General features: G+C 51.3%; 1 protein-coding gene across 2 annotated transcripts in view; it reads left to right on the top strand.

The window, feature by feature from the left end:
• Positions 1-17,320, top strand: part of ARMC1 (armadillo repeat containing 1) — a 103,381-nt gene that overhangs the window by 71,589 nt on the left and 14,472 nt on the right. For both annotated transcript variants that reach the window (XM_075353232.1, XM_075353231.1), the window contains exon 4: positions 252-441. In XM_075353232.1, coding sequence (XP_075209347.1) covers positions 252-441 — 190 coding nt within the window. The remainder of the gene's footprint in view (positions 1-251; positions 442-17,320) is intronic.

Here is a 17,320-nt window from a genome sequence, read left to right on the forward strand (position 1 = left end):
CAGTTACCTTCCGGTCACTTCCGGCCCAATTCTGGCCTAATTCAATGCATCATACTTATATGGTGCAGACTTGTGTTTGTGCAGACGAAAGGTCTTGTGCAGACTTTTTAGTTGCCCCAATATAAACCAGTATTGCTGTGTGGACCGCTAGTGTTTTTCAGTATATAGTAGGCTGAATTTCTGGACAATTCCTTTAACATCAGTGAGCTGTATCTATGGTATGTAATGTGCAAAGCTTTGTCTTTATGCAGGACCACCACGCCAGGCGACACGCAGCTTCTTGCTAGAGAAGTCTATGATCTTCTGCAGTCATCCGGCACGGCGGATGGAGATTGTATGAATGAGATGAACTCCAGGCGGCGGAAGGCCCAGTTCTTCCTTGGAGCGACAAATAAACGTGCCAAAACTGTGGTCCTGCATATTGACGGCCTTGACGACACGGTAAGTGCACATTTGATGACTTATTTAGCAGATGCCTCCTGCCTTCTCTGATACACATGGACGCCTTTTATGGAAACTTTTCAACTAAGGTGCATAGTTGCAGTCAGGCCTAAAACTTCGATTCAGCTTTGGTAAGTCCTGTCTAGGGCTATGTTCAGGTCGGCCATATTGGGATGGTTACTTATTCATTAGTTTCATCTGCTCTTAAACAGGAGCTGTGTCTAAGCACCAATCAATGCAGAGCTGGACTTTTCTTAACAGTCTGCATTAGGGAAGATTTACATTGATGTATTCTGGCCATATTTTCCCTATGGTTAGTGAATTGCGGTCATAATACTAATGAAAAACTATGGCCATAATGTGAAATTTTCCCCAAGGAAGGGGGAAGTATTACCTTCTTCTGACATCCACCATACATGGACGGCCCCTCAGGTGCAGGCTTACGGAGGGAGTGCAGGAGCTTAGCCTATTCCTTACTCGGCTGGTGCTGACTGTGTTAAACAGCCTGCATTCACCTTTTAAGGCTAGTAGCAATTGCTACTATTAAACTCCTTAAAAGAGATTGACGGTGGCCTTTAGGTGGCGCTCCATTCCAGGCACCCAGTGCCTATCATTACTTCAAAGTGACCATAGGGTGCCAAATAGTTGCTATGTCAGCTGTGGATCTGCTGAAGGCCCTCATTGATGCCATGTTGGGACTCCGGAGAAGCCCTGTGCGGTCCACAGTGTTATTGCAGTATATACAAGTGATCAGCTGCAGAAATAAAGGTAAGAAAATAAACTTAACCAGATATTTTGAACTATAGGACGCACTTCACTGTAATCAGCCGAAAATCGATAAATCATTTTTTCTACTATTTAAAGGAAACCTGTCAGATGCCCTATGCACCAAGAACCACAAGCAGTTCTGGGTGCATATTACTAATCCCTGCCTAACCGTCCCTGTATCTAGTAGCCTATAAAAAGAGATCTGTAGAAAAAGTATTTCTAAAGATCCTTTATGATGTTCCCCCGACTAGCCTGCCCTTTTTGGCATGTTAGCATGAACCTGTGGGCGTACTAACATGCTATTCAATGCTCATTTCCCTGTGTCCTCAGCGGTGACGTGCGTACCTGTGTCCTCAGACGCCGGGTTTAGACTCAGTGCGCATGATCAGAAATCACAGCAGTTCCAGTCATGCACACTAGACCTCTCTGAAGCCAAGACGTGTACTCCCAGCTTCTTAGTGTGCATGACCGGAAGAACACTGAGCCTAAACCTGGTGTCTGAGATGGGGACAATGGACACAAGTGCTAACATGCTAAGAGGGTAGACTAGTCGGGGAAATAACGACCTTGCGACTAGTCCTGGGCTCATTAGCATATCATAAAGGATCTTTAGAAATACTTTTTCTAAAGATCTCTTTAACTATGCCACTAGATGCTGGGACGGTTAGGCAGGGATTAGCAATTTGGGCTGCTCGTGGTTCGGGGTGCATATTGGACCTGACAGGTTCCCTTTAAAACTTCCCTGGTGGTGAAAAGTGGAGTGCTAATTATAAGAAATGTTTAATACACGAAGATGGTATAGGGAGGTAATACATTTTTTATTATTATTATTATTATTATTATTTCTTTATCGTTCCTTATGGGAGACCCAAACCATGGGTGTATGCTACTGCCCCCGGAGGACACACAAAGTTACTACACTCAAAAACGTGTAGCTCCTCCCTCCTAGCATATACACCCCCTGCCAGCCAGATCTAGTTTTTTGCTTTGTGTCAGGAGGAATCACACACACACATGCATTCTCTTTGATTTTTCATTTTTTTCTAAAGATTTGGAAGAAAAGCGGGTCCACTGGACTCCCGGCATGTCCCTTCACACTCCCCTGGCGGCAGTGCTGTTAAGGTTGACTTCAGGGCAGGAGCCCTTCATGCCGCGCTCCTTCACCATCCCATGCTGGGGCTCTGGCTTGAAGTGGGAGCCAACACGGTTCTCTCTGCCTTGCAGGAGACCGGCCTCCATCCGCAGCCCTTGTGCAGGACCCTGCTGGAAGGAGCACTGGACCCTCACCCCACCAGGGACTGGACCCTGCGTCTCAAAGCTAAGTATAGAGACGTTATTCAGAGGGTCCTTTCTGCAATGTGGGGCACTTTTAATGTGGGGGACAGTGATGCTTGATAATGCTGCTTTTACTGTGTTTCCGGCCGGTTCCACGGTTTTTTACTGGGAACCGCGCCGATGTTGCCTGATTCTCGGCCGCATGTATAACTCTAGGCCCCGGCTTCAGCCGCGGCCTAGTTTCGTTTTCGTTCCCCTGCATGTCAGCATGCAGGGGGACGCTGCAGAGCCGCCCACGGCCGCTCTGCACAGGGGAGGACACTCATATCTGATGAGATGATTCCCTCCCCTGTACATCTCCTGCGCCCTCCGATTCCCGCTTCTGGGTTAACCCCCGCCCCCCCCCCCCCTCATGGCGCCATTTTCTCAGCGTCTCAGTACTCTGGTCGGCGCTGGCTGCTCTGCAGTGCAGAGGGAGTGAATATCTGGCTGGGGGTCCAGGTTTGGAATCTGGAGGGCACACATAATAGCGGCCTGATAAGTCACAACCTCTGGTTGTGCACTTTTATTCACTCTCAGTGCATGAAGGAGTTAATTCTTTATCATAGAATCTCCTCCTCAGCAGCATGTCTCACTCTAGCAGCAAGGCTGTACACTACATGTTCTGCATGTAACCTTATATGCCTGAACCGACACACTGTAACGGTTCTTATGCGGTGGATAGTGGCAAGATGCCTCAGCCGGGATTCTTCCCAGGCTGAACCTCTGTCTTGGGTATTCTAGACAGAGCCCCCACCTCTGCAGCATGTCACAGAGCGAGACTGCAGGCTGTTTTTTTATGATCCACTGCAGGTAGTCTCTTACGGCTATCCCGAGCTCATAACACATGGGAGCTCATTAATGGTCCCTCCAGCTGCTGTTCGGTGGCTGACCCCCGTAGGAATCCTATTCCAGGGGTCGGCTGTCCCGGCATCTGCTGAGCATGCAGCCCCCTTCTTAGGGCGTTTTCTGCTTCGCTCAGCAAAGCTCACAAGGGACTCTCCTGGACTCAGACCCCGTCCTCCTGACAGGGAGACGCAGGGTCCCCTGTCCTCCCCGTCCCGCAGCTCCGATACGAGCTGACTCGCTGGACGAGGAGGATGTCTCTACCACGGGCTCGGACGATCCGTCCGTAGGTGACGCAGATGTGAATGATTGGATTACGTCCATTATTCTTGTACTGGACCTCCATCCGCCTGATCAGGGAAGTGTTCCCCGCTGGCAGAAATGCATCAGTATGCTTTTAACATGACGAGGAGTGTGTTCTTTCACCACTCCAGTTTTCAGCCCGCTGCGTCCAAGCCCACAGCCTATCCTGCAGACCCCACAGCGGAGTTCTGCTGCCTGTCTCCCCCTCCCATCTGAGGTGGTCAAGGAGTGTACTCATCCGCCAAGGGTAGCCACTCCGGTGTCTAGACTTTCAGCCCGGGTAGTTGTATCAGTGGCGGACGGCACCTCTATATGGATCCTACGGTACATTAATTTTGTACTGGACCTCAATCCGCCGGTGTTACCTTATCTAGGTGAACACAATGTGTGTTCCTTAACCTCTCCAGTTTTCAGGCCCCTGTGACCAGCCCAGGGTCCGCTCTGATCGCTTCCCATGAAGCGTGATTCTGAGGACTGGATTTCCCCTGTCCACCAACGGTGGTCAAGTAGTGGGCTCATTCACCTCAGGTGGCTCAGCCCGGGCCGTTATGTCAGTGCCTGATGGCTCCTCACTTACGGTTCTGCGGTCCGCCTGGTTGTCCTTTGGGCCCAGTCGGGATGGGGACGGCAGGAGCTTTGTTCCCCTCAGCTTACAGCAGTGCGGTTTTTTTGTACCTTCTCTGGAGGAGATGCATCCTCTAACAGGGACTCTATGCCAAAACGGTTGCCTGAACTTACAGACTTCAGTTCTTTCCTCCTATACCGGGTCTGCCATGCTGGACGCCGCACGGCGGTGATCTGGGCTACCTTCCTCGCTATCCGCAGGCTTCTGTGGCTTCGGATTTGGAAGGCAGATGCCTCTATGGTGGTTTCCTGCTGGGCTCCCACTTGGTGGGACCAGTTTCCTCGGAACCAACTGTGTGAAATTAAGGAAGCTATGGCGGGAAGTGTTCTTCCTTGCCACAAACCTAAACCAGGGAACCTGTCCAGGACAGGAATCAGTCGAGGTTTCGGTGGTTTCCGTTCCTCCATCTGATCGTCCTCTAGCTCAGCCTAGGTCCATACAACCAAATAGCTCGAAGCTGCGTCTTCAGAAGGCCGCAGGAGATGCTGTCACTGAGTCAGCTTCCTCCGAGCTATTTAGCCACGCCAACAACCTCCTTGGTCGGTGGCAGGCTCTCTCCACTGGCGACGTAGGGTTCTCACACGTCTCCGTTCAGTGGGGGCGAGACTTTATCTCCCTTGGCTACAGGATGGACTTCTGTCCACCCGCCAAACAGTCTTTCTCTGTTATCTCCTCCCTGCTCCAAGGCCGCCGCCTTCTCACAGGCCGTGGCATTTCTAGCAGGCCTATGGAGTAATTGTACCGGTTCCCGTCTGGGAACGGTTCTGAGATTTTTCCCCGAAGAGGGTGGTGCCTTTCGACCTGGATCTTTAGCTTTTCAAGCATAGCCAGGTGTGGCGTTTTCACATCGATTCTTGGTTTTGTTCCGTGTGTTTTTTTCACCGGATCAATCAAGACCCCAAGGAGATTCCCTAGCAACCATCGGCATCAGAGATGCCTATCGGCAGGGGTCAATCGCAGTTTCACACCAGCGTTGACTGCGTTTTGACAATCGGAGTGGTCCAATCGTGGCTCTTCCCTTGGGGTTAGCCAAGGCCCCTCGAGTATCCTCAGTGGGGCAGCTGTGATCAGGGTCCTGCCCCCCTAGGGTTTGGCAGTGATCTTTGGCCCTGGACGGCCTTCTTGTTCGGTTTTCATCCAGTGCTGACTCTTAGCAGAGTGATTCGTTCACTCTCGCCACTCTGACCTATCGGGTGGCTTGTCTTTCTGCCCAAGTCCACTCTGACCTCGAACCAGAGGTTCTCAGGGCGTCAATGGAAGCGGTTCCTTGCCCAGCTTTTCCTGCGTCCTCTGAGACTGGATGTTTTCCGCTGTACAAGCGAACTCACTCCTCCCACGGGGTGGTGGCTTCGCCACCGACCAGGGGCTCGTTTCAGTGGTGGCTTCGGCCACTCTGTCTCAGGGGCGCTCCTTTTCTGGCCCGTTCCGGGTGATCCTCACCAGGATGCTAGCTTATCCGCCTTGGGAGCAGTATATCTCCACCGTGGAGCGCAGGGCGCTTGGACTCTGTCCGAATCAGCCCTCTGGATCAATGTGCTGGAATTCAGGGCTGTATTTCTTGCCCTCTAAGCCTTCACCATCTGTGGGCGGCTAGGCACATTCGAGTCCAGTCGGGCAACGTGACAGCGTTTTCCTACACCAGCTTCCAGGCGGGACGCTCAGCCGCCTGGCAATCATGGCGGCTGAACATCCTTCAGTGGACAAGAGAATCCTAGTCCACCGTATCCGCAGTCCACATCCTAGATGTGAAATCTACGAGGCAGGCTATTTCAGCTGTCCTACCGTGGTCCACAATCCTCAGGTTTTGCGGTAGACACACTGGTTCATGTTTGATCCCAGCTTTGTCTCTTTAGGAATTTCATCCTCTACCTCTTGTCCAGAGTCCTGCGCAAGATCGGTAAAGGGGGTCGTCGGGTCATTCTCCAGACTGACCCAAGCAGGCTTCGTACTCTGACCTGCTCCTTCTGTCCGTTGGGTTGCCTTCGCATCTTCCGGACCGTTCAGACCTTTTCTCAAGAGGTCCGTTTTTTCCCCGTCAGAATTCTGGATTCTCAGAATGACGACGTAGCTCTTGAGTCTTGGATCTTAGCGACTTCTGATATCCTTCCTGAAGTCATCTCCACTATGACTCGAGCTCCAAAGTGTCCTTTGACCTTTTTTTGTCCTTGCCGACCCTCCTGTCCCTTCCACAGTCCGGTCTACAGCTAGGACTATCCCTCTTAAGGGACAGGTCTCGGCTCTGTCAGTATGTGCCAGCGGCGAATCGTCCGGCTGGCTCCGGTGCGCTCCTTTAAGGGCGCATCTCACATCATTCCGCCTTCCGGCGGCCTATGGAGACCTCGGACCTTAATCCGGTCCTCCCGGTTCCCGGAAACCCCCCTTGCGCCATCTTCGGGAGGTTTCTTTGTTGTGTTTTTCACAGAAAGTACTCTGTCTAGTGGCTATAATTTCCCGCCAGAGAGTTCTGGCTGCACTCCCTCGGAGTCACCCCCTTTTTTTGGTCTTTGCATCAAGACAAGGTGGTCTTCATCCGACTCCGGACTTTTTCCCTAAGGCGGTTACTGCTTCCACCTTATTCGGGGCAATTTTCCTGCCTTCCTTTTGTCCGGCTCCTGTTTATCGCTTAAGGAAGCGTTGCATATCCTAGATCTGGTGCGGGCGCTCCGGATCTATGTGTCTCGCACCGCCGTTATTAGGCGGTGCACCTCTCTGGTGCTGACTGTTCGTCAGCGTAGCGGTCTCTCGGCATCTAAGCCGACCCTGATCGTTGGCTAGGGCAGCCATTTCTGAGACCTACAAGTGTTCTCAAGTGCCTTCCCCATCGGGAATCAGAGCACATTTAGTCAGACCTGTTGGCGCCTTTTTTTCTTGGGCTTTCAGGCACGAGGTTACGGCCCAGTAGGTCTGTCACTCTGCAGCTCGAATTAGTCTGCATACTTATTCGAAGCACTTTCCAGGGCATGCTCATGCTTGGCAGACGTGGGCTCGGCAGACGCATTTTTCCGGCGTCTATCGCCCATTTGTGAAGTTAGGTTTGCCTGCTTCTCAGTTGTCTGGTTATTCCCACCCATGGACTGCTTTTGAACGTCCCATGGTTTGGGTCTCCCATAAGGAACGATAAAGAAAAAGAGAATTTTGTTTACTTACCGTAAATTCTTTTTCTTATAGTTCCGTCATGGGAGACCCAGCACCCTCCCTATTGCCTATTGGCAAGTTTCTTGTTCCGTGTGTCTTCACCGGCTGTTATTGTTGTGGACTGAGGTTCCGGTTCTTCCGGATTTTACTCTGTCTCTTCTTGTGGGTGGATGTCCTCCTTCAGCTTTTGCACCAAACTGGCTAGATCTGGCTGGCAGGGGGTGTATATGCTAGGAGGGAGGAGCTACACGTTTTTGAGTGTAGTAACTTTGTGTGTCCTCCGGGGGCAGTAGCATACACCCATGGTTTGGGTCTCCCATGACGGAACTATAAGAAAAAGAATTTACGGTAAGTAAACAAAATTCTCTTTTTTCTCTTCAGCATGCGTATTATACACATCACACAACACTAGGCTCTCACATACTTTTCAGCGCACATATGTACTCCACACTGCTGCATTGGCTGTACATGCCCACACAGCTCTGCTACATGCACACACTATATATACATTACCACATTTTGCAGTTTCTTCCAAGCATGTGAATGATCACATAACCTGAAAGGTCCTGGAGGTATACAGGTAGAAGGTCCTTCTGGTGCATGAGAGGTGCAGGATCTGTGCACGTCCTGGTATCCTCCTCTCCTGCCTGCAAAGAGCACGCAGATCAGTGTGGGGCAGGAGCAGATAGAGCAGTTCTCAGTGAGTGCGAAGGACTTGTGTAACCTTTCTCCTCCATCTCAGGAAACTGCTTTCGGACTATAAGATGCGCACATCTTATTTTCTTTGTCGCTCCATTGGGAGACCCAGACAATTGGGTTTATAGCTTCTGCCTCCGGAGGCCACACAAAGTATTACACTTTAAAAGTGTAACCCCTCCCCTCTGCCTATACACCCTTCCGTGCATCACGGGCTCCTCAGTTTTATGCTTTGTGTGGAAGGAGGCAAACATGCCCTCATGCATTCTCAGATTAGTTATATCGGTTGGAAGAACAGAGGACCCCCACGGGGCCCCCGGCATGTTCCCTTCTCACCCCACTATGTCAGCGGTGCTGTTAAGGTTGAGGTACCCATTGCGGGTACAAAGGCCGGAGCCTCATGCAGTTTTCCTTCACCATCCCTTAGTGGCTCTGGGAGAAGTGGGATCCTGACCGGTCATTCATCCTCAGGGACCGGGCCCTGCATCTCTAAGGTACTCTGTGTCCCCATGGGGACTGTGCATGGAGCGCCTTCTTCCCGGACGCTGCAGCAGCTGCTGATTTGTGAAGACCGGCGGACTTCCGCGCCGACCGCGCCTGCTTGTCGGCCGCGGTCTTAAATTTAGTCCCCGACTTCATCGCGGCCTAGTAGCAAAAATCCCGCCCCCGGGCCTGCCTGTCAGGGGTAAGGGCGGGACTGCCGACCTGACGTCGGATGTGAGGGCCGGAGCATCCTGTATGTTTCCTCCCCCCTCACTGATCACTGTGGGGACCCCAGATTCCCGCACTTTTCTAGCACCGCCCACGGCTCCACTCCTCCCCTGAGAGCTCCGGCAGCCATGTTTTTGGCATTCTGCCGGTGGAGGATTATCAGGGAAGAGCTCTGCAGCTCTGGGAGACCTAAGGCAGGGAATCTGGAGGACACACACTCCGCTTTTTAGCGGTCGGTAAGCCACACCGGTCACCCGGTGCTGGTCCCCCATAGGGTGCCGGAATAGATACGTATTCTATATATCTTTCTGTTCGGTCGGGCTATATACCCTTTCCCATATACCCTCAGTGATCACTCTCCTAGGAGACAACAGCATGTCGTCCACAAGGAGCAAAGGTGCTAAGGCACAGGGTTTTTTTGCGTCCTGTACCTCTTGTGGGGCTATGTTACCTGCGGGTTCCACCTACCCTCACTGTGAGCAATGCTCGGCCCCTGTTTCGCTTGCTCAGCCGGAGCCTCGGTCACTAGTGGGCCCCTCGGCTCAGGTAGACCCCCCTGCTCCCCCTGTCCAGGCGGCAGGGACAGAGTTTGCTGCTTTTGCTGAGAAACTCTCTGAGTCACTTTCACAATCCATGGCTCAGTCTATGGACAAATGGTCTGCCAAGCTGCTAGAAGCTTTGCAGTCCAGACCGGTCCTTACACAGGCCCCGGTCCCTGTTGGATCGTCGCCTCCAGGCCCCTCTCGGTCCGCGCCGCAGAGCGCTCCCAGGTTGGGCCCTAGGTCCCACGTGGAGGACTCCGGCCCGGACCACAGTCCCAGACCGGCTAAGAGGGCTCGCTGGGAATCTTCCCCGACTTCTTCACGCTGCTCGGGTTCCCAGCTTGAGGACTCTCTGGAGGACGAGGCGGACGTCGCAGCTCAGGGCTCTGAACCTGACGTTGCCCTCAATCTTGATACACCTGAAGGGGACGCCTTAGTAAATGATCTTATCTCGTCCATCAACCAGGTGTTAGATCTGTCTCCCCCGCCTCCACCTGTAGAGGAGTCTGCTTCTCAGCAGGAGAAACACCAGTTTCGGTTTCCCAAACGTACACGGAGTGCGTTTTTCGATCACTCTAACTTCAGAGATGCTGTCCAGAAGCCCAGAGCGGTTCCGGACAAGCGCTTTACTAAGCGCCTTACTAACACACGTTACCCCTTCCCCTCTGACGTAGCTAAGGGTTGGGCTCAATGTCCCAAGGTGGATCCCCCAGTCTCTAGATTGGCGGCTAGATCTGTGGTATCGGTTGCAGATGGTTCATCGCTAAAAGATGCCACTGACAGGCAGGCAGAGCTCCTGGTGAAATCAATCTATGAAGCCACGGGCGCGTCTTTTGCCCCGGCCTTTGCAGCCGAGTGGGCACTCCAAGCTATCTCAGCTTGTCTGGCTGAGATTAATGCAGTCACACGTAATTCTGCTCCGCAGGTTGCGTCTCTGACTTCTCAAGCGTCAGCTTTTTCTTCCTACGCCATGAACGCAGTCCTAGACTCTGCTAGCCGTACAGCGGTGGCATCCGCTAATTCTATGGCAGTCCGCAGGGCCATGTGGCTGCGCGAATGGAAGGCAGACTCGGCCTCCAAGAGGTTCTTAACCGGTTTGCCGTTTTCTGGCGACCGATTGTTTGGCGAACGATTGGATGAGATTTATTAAGGAATCAAAGGGAAAGGACTCCTCCTTACCCCAGTCCAAACCTAAGAGACCTCAGCAACGAAAAATTCAATCGAGGTTTCGGTCCTTTCGTCCCTCCGCCAAGTCTCAATCCTCTTCGTCCAGCAGGCCGGAGAAAGGCCAGAGGAACTCCTATGCGTGGCGGTCTAAGTCACGCCCCCAAAAGGCCGCCGGAGGCACTGCCTCCAAGACGGCCTCCTCATGACTCTCGGCATCTCCGAACCGCATCCTCGGTCGGTGGCAGGCTCTCCCGCTTTTGCGACGCCTGGTGGCCACATGTTCAAGACCGATGGGTGAGAGACATTCTGTCTCACGGTTACAGGATAGAGTTCAGCTCTCATCCTCCGACTCGTTTCTTCAGAACCTCTCCGCCCCCCGCTCGGGCCGACGCTTTTTTTCAGGCAGTGGACGCTCTGAAGACAGAAGGAGTTGTGATCCCTGTTCCCCCTCAGGAACATGGTCGCGGCTTTTACTCCAACTTGTTCGTGGTGCCAAAGAAGGACGGATCATTCCGTCCCGTTCTGGACCTCAAACTACTCAACAGACATGTGAGCACCAGACTGTTTCGGATGGAATCTCTCCGCTCGGTCATCGCCTCGATGTCACAAGGAGACTTCCTAGCATCGATCGACATCAAAGATGCTTATCTCCATGTGCTGATCGCACCCGAACATCAACGCTTCTTGCGTTTCGCCATCGGGGACGAACACCTTCAGTTCGTGGCATTGCCTTTCGGCCTGGCGACAGCCCCACGGGTGTTCACCAAAGTCATGGCATCCGTTGTGGCGGTCCTACACTCTCAGGGCCACTCGATGATTCCCTACTTAGACGATCTCTTAGTCAGGGCACCTTCTCGGGTGGCGTGTCAACACAGCCTTACCGTCGCTCTGGCGACTCTCCAGCAGTTCGGGTGGATAATCAACTTCCCAAAATCCAAGTTGACACCGACCCAATCACTGACTTACCTCGGGATGGAGTTTCATACACAGTCAGCGGTAGTCAAGCTACCGCTGGACAAACAGCTTTCTCTGCAGGCAGGGGTGCAATCTCTTCTTCGGGGTTAGTCACACCCCTTGAGGCGCCTCATGCACTTCCTGGGGAAGATGGTGGCAGCGATGGAGGCAGTGCCGTTCGCGCAATTCCATCTGCGGCCACTCCAATGGGACATTCTCCGCAAATGGGACAGGAGGTCGACTTCCCTCGACAGGAATGTCTCTCTGTCCCTTGCAACCAAGACGTCTCTTCAGTGGTGGCTCCTTCCCAATTCTCTATCGCAAGGAAAATCCTTCCTACCCCCAACCTGGGCTGTGGTCACCACGGACGCGAGCCTGTCAGGGTGGGGAGCGGTTTTCCTCCACCACAGGGCTCAGGGAACCTGGACTCCGGTAGAGTCTTCCCTTCAGATCAATGTTCTGGAGATAAGGGCAGTGTATCTAGCCCTATTGGCTTTCCATCGGTGGCTGGAGGGCAGACAGATCCGTATACAGTCGGACAACGCCACTGCCGTCGCATACATCAACCACCAGGGCGGCACGCGCAGTCGTCAGGCCTTCCAGGAAGTCAGGCGGATTCTGCAGTGGGTGGAAGCCACAGCCTCCACGATCTCTGCAGTTTACATCCCGGGCGTAGAAAACTGGGAAGCAGATTTTCTCAGTCGTCAGGGCATGGACGCGGGGGAATGGTCTCTTCACCCAAACGTGTTTCGAGAGATCTGTCGCCGCTGAGGAACGCCGGACGTCGATCTCATGGCGTCACGACACAACAACAAAGTCCCGGCATTCATGGCCCGGTCCCAAGATCACAGAGCTCTGGCGGCGGACGCATTAGTTCAGGATTGGTCGCAGTTTCGACTGCCTTATGTATTTCCTCCTCTGGCGATGCTGCCCAGAGTGTTACGCAAGATCAGGTCCGACTTTCGTCGCGCCATTCTCGTCGCTCCAGATTGGCCGAGGCGATCGTGGTACCCGGATCTGTGGCATCTCACGGTGGGTCAACCGTGGGCGCTTCCAGACCGCCCAGACTTGCTGTCACAAGGGCCGTTTTTACATCTGAATTCTGTGGCCCTCAACCTGACTGTGTGGCCATTGAGTCCTGGCTCCTAGCGTCTTCAGGATTATCTCAGGATGTCATTGCCACTATGAGACAGGCCAGGAAACCAACGTCCGCCAAGATCTATTACAGATCTTGGCGGATCTTCTTATCCTGGTGCTCTGATAATGGTTTTACTCCCTGGGCGTTTGCCTTACCCACTTTTCTTTCAATCCAGAATGGACAAGGGTTTGTCACTCAGCTCTCTCAAGGGACAAGTATCGGCGCTCTCCGTATTTTTTCAAAAGCGCCTGGCCAGGCTTCCGCAGGTCCGCACGTTCCTGCAGGGAGTTTGCCACATAGTCCCACCTTACAAGCGTCCGCTGGAACCCTGGGACCTTAACAGGGTGCTAACTGCTCTTCAGAAACCACCTTTCGAGCCGCTGCGGGATGTCTCTTTATCACGTCTTTCGCAGAAGGTGGCATTTCTAGTGGCAGTCACATCACTCCGAAGAGTGTCGGAGCTTGCAGCGCTGTCATGCAAAGCCCCCTTCCTGGTTTTTCACCAGGATAAGGTGGTTCTGCGTCCTGTCCCGGAATTTCTCCCTAAGGTGGTATCCCCTTTTCATCTCAATCAGGATATCTCCTTACCTTCATTTTGCCCTAATCCAATTCACCAATGTGAAAAGGATTTGCACTCATTAGATCTAGTGAGGGCACTCCGGTTCTACGTGTCTCGCACGGCGCCCCTGCGCCGTTCAGATGCGCTCTTTGTCCTTGTCGCTGGCCAGCGTAAGGGTTCGCAGGCTTCCAAGTCAACCTTGGCTCGGGGGATCAAGGAACCGATTCTTGAAGCCTACCGTTCTTCTGGGCTTCCGCTTCCTTCAGGGCTGAAAGCCCATTCTACCAGAGCCGTGGGTGCGTCCTGGGCATTGCGGCACCGGGCTACGGCTCAGCAGGTGTGTCAGGCAGCTACCTGGTCTAGTCTGCACACTTTCACGAAACACTATCAGGTGCATACCTATGCTTCGGCAGACGCCAGTCTAGGTAGGCGAGTCCTTCAGGCGGCGGTTGCCCACCTGTAAGAGCATAAGCCGTTTCGGCTCTTTTTATCGAGGTATTCTTTTACCCACCCAGGGACTGCTTTTGGACGTCCCAATTGTCTAGGTCTCCCAATGGAGCGACAAAGAAGAAGGGAATTTTGTTTACTTACCGTAAATTCCTTTTCTTCTAGCTCCTATTGGGAGACCCAGCACCCGCCCCTGTGCCCTTCGGGCTGGTTGTTCTTTTGTGTACACATGTTGTTCATGTTGAATTGTTCTTTTGGTTCATGGTTTTCAGTTCTCCGAACATCCTTCGGATTGAATTTACCTTAGACCAATTTGTAAGTTTCCTCCTTCCTGCTTTTGCACCAAAACTGAGGAGCCCGTGATGCACGGGAGGGTGTATAGGCAGAGGGGAGGGGTTACACTTTTAAAGTGTAATACTTTGTGTGGCCTCCGGAGGCAGAAGCTATACACCCAATTGTCTGGGTCTCCCAATAGGAGCTAGAAGAAAAGGAATTTACGGTAAGTAAACAAAATTCCCTTCTTTTTTAAGTTTCTGTTAGGTAAAAATGATTATATTTGTCTAACTTCACACCGGTGCATTTAGACGATTGTGCAATGGCTTACATCTCTGTTTGCACTTTCCTGTATGCCCCACTTAGTTCCACATCGAAGGCACATCACAAAAGCTTGCACAAAACATGAATGCAAATGACCTCCTGCTGTTGTTTTATAAGAAATCATTAGGCACGTGTCTGCCAGAAATAGTATTCATCCGTCAAGTATGAAATCCGTCCGCTTGTTGGAAAAGACTGTCTGGCTTCGGAGGAGTGAATGCAGAGCATAGCGCTTGTGATCTACAATTTGCTGAAGGGTTGCAACATCTGCTTTGATGCGTTCCGTCAGCAGGCATGCAAGGTGTCTGATAAACAGGGAACTAAATACTAACTGCTTAGCAATGAGCACTTCAGTCAATCAAAGCCTAACCAAGGGGAAATGCTTTCCTTATCATATGGAGCAAACAACTCTTGGCTTTCCAGCCATGTCTTATGATTTACAGTTTACTTTATCTACTTCGATTTCTTATTTCTTTTTAACATGTAAGCATTGTACCTTTTAGTCACGAGTGGAGAACACATGTCAAGGTTGTTCTGTGCCTAACCAAGCATACTTTATTTGATTTAACAGCTTGTCTGCCAGGCCAGAGGAGCAGTTGTGTGTTTTCAATCAAGCCTCATCCTTCCCAGTTTTATATACTGCACAACACTGTATAAGTCCCTCATAATGAAGTCTTCAGCTTCTTGAGTTAATGAAGATTAGGATGGGGACTTGGAATATTATATTTAAATAATAAGATTTTTTTTTTTTTTCCTTGACGTCACCAAAGTTTTTATGGGTTTGTTCACACAAGGTGGTCAAACGTTTGCAACACCAGTAAAATGACTGCTCTGCTCTGAGAAGGATGTCGCAGGTGGACATTGGGCTTCGTTTTTAGTTTAGATTGGAAATCTACAGTATATTCCCTTCTTACATAATAATGTTAGGGATTTGAGGTGAAATTTATGGAAAACGTAAAACGTTCATGCTGAAATGATATTTTATCATGAAAGTAGGGAGTTTAAGAAGAAGGATGCAATGGTGATTTCCTCATATCAAACAATATATTATTGAAATAAAGACAACAATAGTTATGGGTATACACACCCCAAAATTATCAGTCTCAATAACTTGTCATGTGGCCTTGAACATAAATTACAGCTGACAACGACATCCGCAGCTGTTCACAAGTGGAGTTATTGTCTGCAGAGTCCGGCATCCCATCCTTCTTGAAGGGCAGACCCCAGGTTATTGAGGCTCCGGGGTAAAGAGTTATGAGCCTTTACACGGCGACTCAGCTGATCCCATTGGGCTTCTATAAGAATTAGGTCTGGAGAAAGTGCAGGCCCCTCCATTTGGGGTACACCAATCTCCAGCAGCCATTCCCTAATTATGCAACCTCAATGAGTTGGAGCAATGTTATCCATGAAGATGAAATTAACCTGTGTTGTTCAAGTAGAAGCACAATGACTGGATTAATGATGTTATTAAAGTAGTAGGGGCTTGTCACTGTACCATTCACAAAGTGTAGGGTGGTTCTGTACCGACTAGACACACCGGCCCCCACTGTAACACCACTCATCTGGTGAGAACGGTGGCTGATGCATAGTGCTCTCCTTGACGTCTCCAACATCATTGGCAGCCATCATTTCTGCTCATAGTGAATCGGCTTTCATCAGTGAACAGCATTGATGTGTTTGAGTATTTTTCCCTCCAAAGAACAGGAGTGGAGAGATAATGTGTACACGCTGCTATCTTCAGTGTAGTTTATTAAAGTTACTGAAACAGCCAAGTGTTTCATATCCCACATAAAGAGGGAAGGCGTCCCAAATGAAAGATCTGTCATTAAGTTTTTGATGTCCCATCTGAGAGCAGCATAATGTATTGACAGACACCCTGATTCCCGTGATGCCACTCACTGAGCTGCTTGCTATAGTTTTGATAAAATCAGTTTTATCAGCTACAGCTGTCTAGTCCTCTCACTGATGAGTATCTGCTATGTAGCCTTATATATTCATAAGCTCTGGCCATCATCCCTCACCACTGATTGACAGATTTGTGCCTACACTGCGCATAGAAAGGGATGCCAGTCATTGATGCTCTTTGATTAGAGGTGGCCATGACTGAGCAGACTAGCAGACCTGCTGCAGATGAAAGTGATTTTTATCAAGACCATAGCAAGAAGGCCAGTAGAGTAAAGCTGGTGTCACACACAACGACAACGACGTCGCTGCTACGTCACCATTTTCTGTGACGTTGCAGCGACGTCCCGTCGCTGTCGCTGTGTGTGACATCCAGCAACGACCTGGCCCCTGCTGTGAGGTCGCCGGTCGTTGCTGAATGTCCAGCTTCATTTTTTGGTCGTCACTCTCCCGCTGTGAAACACACATCGCTGTGTGTGACAGCGAGAGAGCGTCGAAATGAAGCGAGCAGGGAGCAGGAGCCGGCGTCTGGCAGCTGCGGTAAGCTGTAACCAGCATAAACATCGGGTAACCAAGGGAAGACCTTTCCCTGGTTACCCAATGTTTACGCTGGTTACCAGCCTCCGCTCTTGCTGCCAGCGCCGGCTCCTGCACTGTGACATGTGGCTGCAGTATGCATCGGGTAATTAACCCGATGTATACTGTAGCAAGGAGCCAGCGCTAAGCAGTGCGCGCGGCTCCCTGCTCTCTGCACTGTGACATGTAGCTGCAGCACACATCGGGTTAATTAACCCGATGTGTACTGTAGGAGAGCAAGGAGCCAGCGCTAAGCGCGGTTCCCTGCTCTCTGAACATGTAGCAAAGCGACGTTATGATCGCTGCTTCTGCTGTGTTTGACAGCTAAGCAGCGATCATAACAGCGACTTACAAGGTCGCTGTTACGTCACCGAAAATGGTGACGTAACAGCGACGTCGTTGTCGCTGTCGTTTAGTGTGAACCCAGCTTTAGACATGGCGTGTATCAGAGTCTGAGTAATTTATGCTGCCCTCTGATTAAGCATAAATCCAGTAACATATAACATGCCAACAATGGCGAGGGCAGCACAAAGACAAGTCCTGTGTCCCTGAGGCTGTGATGCTGCACGCCTGCTCTAGATCATTCTTGCTATTCGCATTTT

The sequence above is a fragment of the Anomaloglossus baeobatrachus genome, chromosome 6 (genome assembly GCF_048569485.1).
Source record: "Anomaloglossus baeobatrachus isolate aAnoBae1 chromosome 6, aAnoBae1.hap1, whole genome shotgun sequence".
Taxonomy (NCBI): domain Eukaryota; kingdom Metazoa; phylum Chordata; class Amphibia; order Anura; family Aromobatidae; genus Anomaloglossus; species Anomaloglossus baeobatrachus.